This window comes from Fukomys damarensis, unplaced genomic scaffold, assembly GCF_012274545.1.
Source record: "Fukomys damarensis isolate Sample0158 unplaced genomic scaffold, DMR_v1.0_HiC HiC_scaffold_30, whole genome shotgun sequence".
Classification (NCBI taxonomy): Eukaryota; Metazoa; Chordata; class Mammalia; order Rodentia; family Bathyergidae; genus Fukomys; species Fukomys damarensis.
Window position 1 is genome coordinate 55,808,901 of NW_022900942.1, and position 5,043 is coordinate 55,813,943.

Genomic DNA, 5,043 nt, shown 5'->3' on the forward strand with positions numbered 1-5,043 from the left:
TTTTTTTTTTTTTTTTTTTGGTACCAGGGATCGAATTTGGGACCTTTTGCTTGCAAGGCAGGCGGTGGAACCACTGAGCTAAATCCCCAGCTATGCCTATAATCTTTGAATGTTCTTTCTCCTCGTTACCTCAAATCAAACAAACTGCCCTAATGCTTTAAATATCAAGCCATAGATAGAGGGTAAGGTTAAGTTGCTACAGTAGTGAAATAAATACTAAAAGACCTTAAGTTTTATGTTCTAACTGAAATCTACAGCAAACAATAGCTGTGGAACACTGTGGTACAGGATTTTTCAGAAGTTTGCCTCTAAACACATGTAATAATTAATAGACCTCTCTAGTGATTATTCTTTGTAAGCTAAAAAATGAAATACAGCTGGCATTCAGACATAGCATGTCATTTTAAACTGTCTCCCTGGTCTTCTTTCTCCTACATCCAATAAACCTGCTCATAAAATATGGCAATGTGATGGTTCGTATTATTAATCTTACAAGAAGACCACTGAATATAAGTGGTTAAGAGTAGGGCTGTACAAGTGAATTGTTTTATAGGTTGTATTCAAATAACACTTGCCTAGCTAGTAATATTTTTTAAATGGTTGGTTTAAAAATAAATATTTCAAAGAATTATCCAAGATGAAATACCTTATTTTCAAGGCTCAGAAAATTTTTAAAAGTACAATAAAAATAAATTTTAATAATACCTCAATTGTGAGAAATAAGCAGTATCAACATCTGACATTCGTCTCTGACTTAGAACTCAGCTATGAAAAAGCTATACTTTTCTAAAATCAGAATTAAATAATTTGATAAATTTCCAATCAAATTAATTTACTGCCAAGCCAAAGTTCCAAAAAAGCACTTCACAGACATTCCTTGTTTACTGAACTACCTGGTTAACAACTGTTTGGCCTTAACCACTAAAGTGAACTGTTCAAACTTATGACCCATTTTTTTTTTTGGTACAGTTTTGTACACCTTGTTTATAGATCCTTGATGTCTTTCTTGTACAATACACCTTGTTTATACAGTACTATGACTTTTGCTGATTGTACTGTACAGTACAGCATGTGAGAGGTATGCAAATAAAAGCAAAGTCATCAAGAGTTTTCTTTGACCATTTCTTTGTCCTGAATATTGTAACGTACTCACTATATGCAATTCTTCATTTAGCCATCCATGCAATTAACGACCTAGTTGCTGAATGGATCTACTTGCTGAATCTGCCCTTAAAGGAGCACTGTCTATGCTGTCATATACAAGAATTAGGGTTATACAGGGAAGCACTTTTTAATCTTCTAGAGAGAAAGAGGATACACCTGTGTACAGTTAAACTACTTTGGCTAAAAATTGTGTATTATCTTATTTTTGTTTTTTTGTTTTTTTGTTTGTTTGTTTTTTGGTACCAGGTATCAAACTCAGGCCCTTGCACTTGTGAGGCAGGCAGTGGAACCACTAAGCTAAATCCCTGGCCCTAAGGTGAGTATTATTTTAAGTAAAACGCAGCAGGCACACCAATATTCTAAAGTTCCATGTAGATGATCTGGTTTGTAAAACACTTAATGTTTACAGAAATAGTGCTTCTAAAGCCAAGTGAATAATTAAATGTTCTGGGGAGGCTTCATTTATTTATGTTAATAAAAAAGTACTTAAAGTAAAAGTGACACTCATAACTTGTACAGATGCTCCTTAACTTCCCAGTAAACCTATTATAGACTGAAAATAAAATAAGTTAAAAATGTAATTAATAACCTAACCTATGGAGGAGAATCACAGCTTGGCAACACAGCACACTAGAGGAGCAACTGCTTTCTTGAGTGAGTCAGTGGCTGACTAGAAGCTGCAGCCCCTCACTGCTGGTGACCAGCACTGCAAGAAAAATCACACTGCAGAATTCCAATCCAGGAAAAGATCAAGCTTCAAACTTTGAAGTGCAGTTTTTACTGAATACATATGGCTTTCACATCATCGTGAGGTCTTAAATGTCCAACCAATGTAAGTTGGAGACTATCTGGACTTTCATGGCTACAAAAACAGACTATATGCACAATAATGTGATTTCCTTTAACTAAAAAGTTAAAAATAAACCTGTTTTTATATTTGACAAAAATAAACAGTTATTTACGATGGATCATTAACAGATCACATAACTATTTGAAATTATTGCCAATGGTGAAAAAGGCAGATCCTGTCTAATCAAATGATCTCTAACATAGAAGTAATATTTTAAAATTCCAAAGGACCACAAACATATTACCTACCTGAATAATATCCATATGAAACATGCAAATACTCTAAATTTTAAAGGCGCTTCTATTTCACTGCATCAGTTATGTGTATAGCTACATTAATTTAAAAACTAATTTCATATACTTCAACCACAACAGTAATTAAAGGACATATTTACAATATTCTCCACAAGTAAACCTTAATTAACTCCCTCCCACCCCAAGCCAACAGGCTAACGGTACAAAAATGTGGGTCAAAATGGTGACTGGTACTTGCTGTTCTTCGTCAGGATAACATGAGGAGACGGAAGCTAGTGCTACTCAACTTTACCCAGACTTTTTTGACATCAAGTGTGAGCCGCCAAAGGCCAAGTTAATACACGACTTGTACAATTAGGCTATTTTTAAGAAAAGGGTAACTTTCCATTTTTAAAATCGTGGCAAAAACTACTAAAAGACAAAGATCTAAAACTAATTTCTCCAATTTATGGTCAACAAAAAATGGTAATCTCTGAATGCAAAAGTTAGTTGATCTTTCAAACTGAAAGTTTTTCCTTCAATAGAAACAAACCCAGATTTTGAGTTACTCTCTGAAAAATCACACTCTACCCTTCTTCTCTTGAGGATATGCTTATTCTAACAAATTTAAATCAAATAGGTACCCGTCTATAAAATGAGAAGCAAACAAAATGGAAGTATGTTTCTAGAATATAAAATATTTTTTAAATAATAATTTCACACTCAATTTCCACATTATTTATGAGGGAATAAACAAGTGATGAAATGGTTTTCAATAACCTGATTACTGCCACCCAAGTTAGTGGAGGGACCAATAAATGAACAACATTCTTTACCACTGAATGGATATGCAACAGGATGTGCTCCTCTTTCCCATTTAAAAGAAAAGGGTCGCTATAGTTAGAATACCACAAAATAAAAACCAACGAAAAGAAAGGAGATTTCAGCTAATTTGAAAATGAGAACTGTACTAAAATGTCACCAGCTGATTTAAGAAATAGGTATTTTCCATTCAAGACGTCATTACTTAAAAGTCCGACAAATAACTAAGCTTGCAGTCCAGGAAATACAGGAGAAATACGTGTGCCTGAGTTCTCAAAACTCTCAAAGCACCAAGAAAGCAGATAATTCAATATGCTATAATCTCATCTCTGCAATCCATCCCAAAGTGTAATATTATCACAAATAATTACTCTGGAGATGTAACACCCTTTCCTGGTGTTACACAATTAACAATATTTATTGTGCCCAGCTCCACAGGGAATAAAACGAAACAGGGTAACAGTCCTTGCTTAAGAAGTTTATAACCCAACAGAAGAAAAATATTCAAACAAAAAATAGTAACAAACAGGCCACTGGCACACAAGAGGGCAGATTAAGTCTTAATAGATGATACAGATAAACAGAGGACAGGATTACATAAACTGCTAGAAAGAGACACAGAAATTAAAAAATTGACTTAGTATGACTGGAGATGGGGATAGGAAAAAGTATTTTAAAAAGTAATAAGCAGGAATAAATTGCAAGAGGATATACATCTTTAAAAGCTGGCAAAAGATAAAGTTTCAAAAATTGGGCATGGAGGAGTTTTAAGAAGAGTCTGGCAGCAAATGTATGCAGAGCACGGTAAGCTACCTCCACATCTTTGCTTCTTTTTGGCTTCTTTCTTGACATGAAAAAATAAAGCAACCAACATATAATAGCAGTACCTCATTTCCAGATTCGAGTGGCCTCTTCTTTCTTGGTCCAATAGCTGCCAGAGCCGTGAGATTAGCATCTCTGTGCTGTATCTGGGCGAGCTCCAACTGCTGTAACTAGAAGATGGAAAAAACCAATGTTTACACATAGTCTCAGAGGGAGGAAGAAATTGGTCACTAAGCCGAATGCTGTATCCTTCCTCAACTAAAGTTACAGTATAAAGTAAGTATTAGATTCCCTTACAGCCAAGCACAGGTTTCCTGATTTCTTAACTCCATATCTCTTTAGTCCTTAATCTTTAGCAAAAACGACAGAACTTGGGTACAGGAAACTATGGGATTTAAGAAGAAAAGAAGGCATCTAAAGCATTCTTTCTGGCCAGGATAAGCACAGGTAAGAAATTCTAAAGAATAAGTTGAATAGCAAGTAGGAGAGAGAACGAACTGTTCAAACAATAGCCAACCTTTTTAGATTAATACTTTAAAATAAGTTTTTATAAATTATTAGACACAGTTCTACCATTTCAGGTGATTTATAAATCACTTCTCTAACTCTCACAATCACATTGATGGGTATGCACTAATTGCTAACATACAAAAGCCACATGTATACATTACCCCCTAATTTCTAACAGAGACAAGGAGGCTCTGCAAGGTTAGGACAACTTCACACCAGTCATAGAAGCAGTAAATGACAAAAGCAGCCAGGTGTTTTCCTTACAAACCCTTTTGTACATCAGACTCTCTCACTTGGAAATAAAAATCATAGCTTTAACTGTATTTTTCTTCATGGAAAAAACCTGAGTGTGATGTAACTACTGTTTCACTACACAACTTTCATCATATTTAATTTAAAATGTCTGATTCTACTAGGTGTTATTTTCAGTATGTGGGCAATATACTGGGTATATGTGAACAGTGTCTGGGAAGAGGCAGACACAGCATCCTTATATCAAGGCAGTTCAGGACCAAGGTACACATTCTTTTAAAAAACAAGGTGAAAAGGGCCGGGGATTTAGCTCAGCAGTTCGGTGGCCTAGCTTGCAAGCGCAAGGACCCGAGTTCAATCCCCGGTACAAAAAAAAAAAAAAAAAAAAGG

At 35.0% G+C, this 5,043-nt stretch overlaps 1 protein-coding gene across 1 annotated transcript in view; it reads right to left on the reverse strand.

Moving 5' to 3' along the window:
• Positions 1-5,043, reverse strand: part of Taf4b (TATA-box binding protein associated factor 4b) — a 142,426-nt gene that overhangs the window by 33,553 nt on the left and 103,830 nt on the right. The window contains exon 15 of the mRNA XM_010644010.2: positions 3,957-4,061. Within this exon, the coding sequence (XP_010642312.1) occupies positions 3,957-4,061 (105 nt within the window). The remainder of the gene's footprint in view (positions 1-3,956; positions 4,062-5,043) is intronic.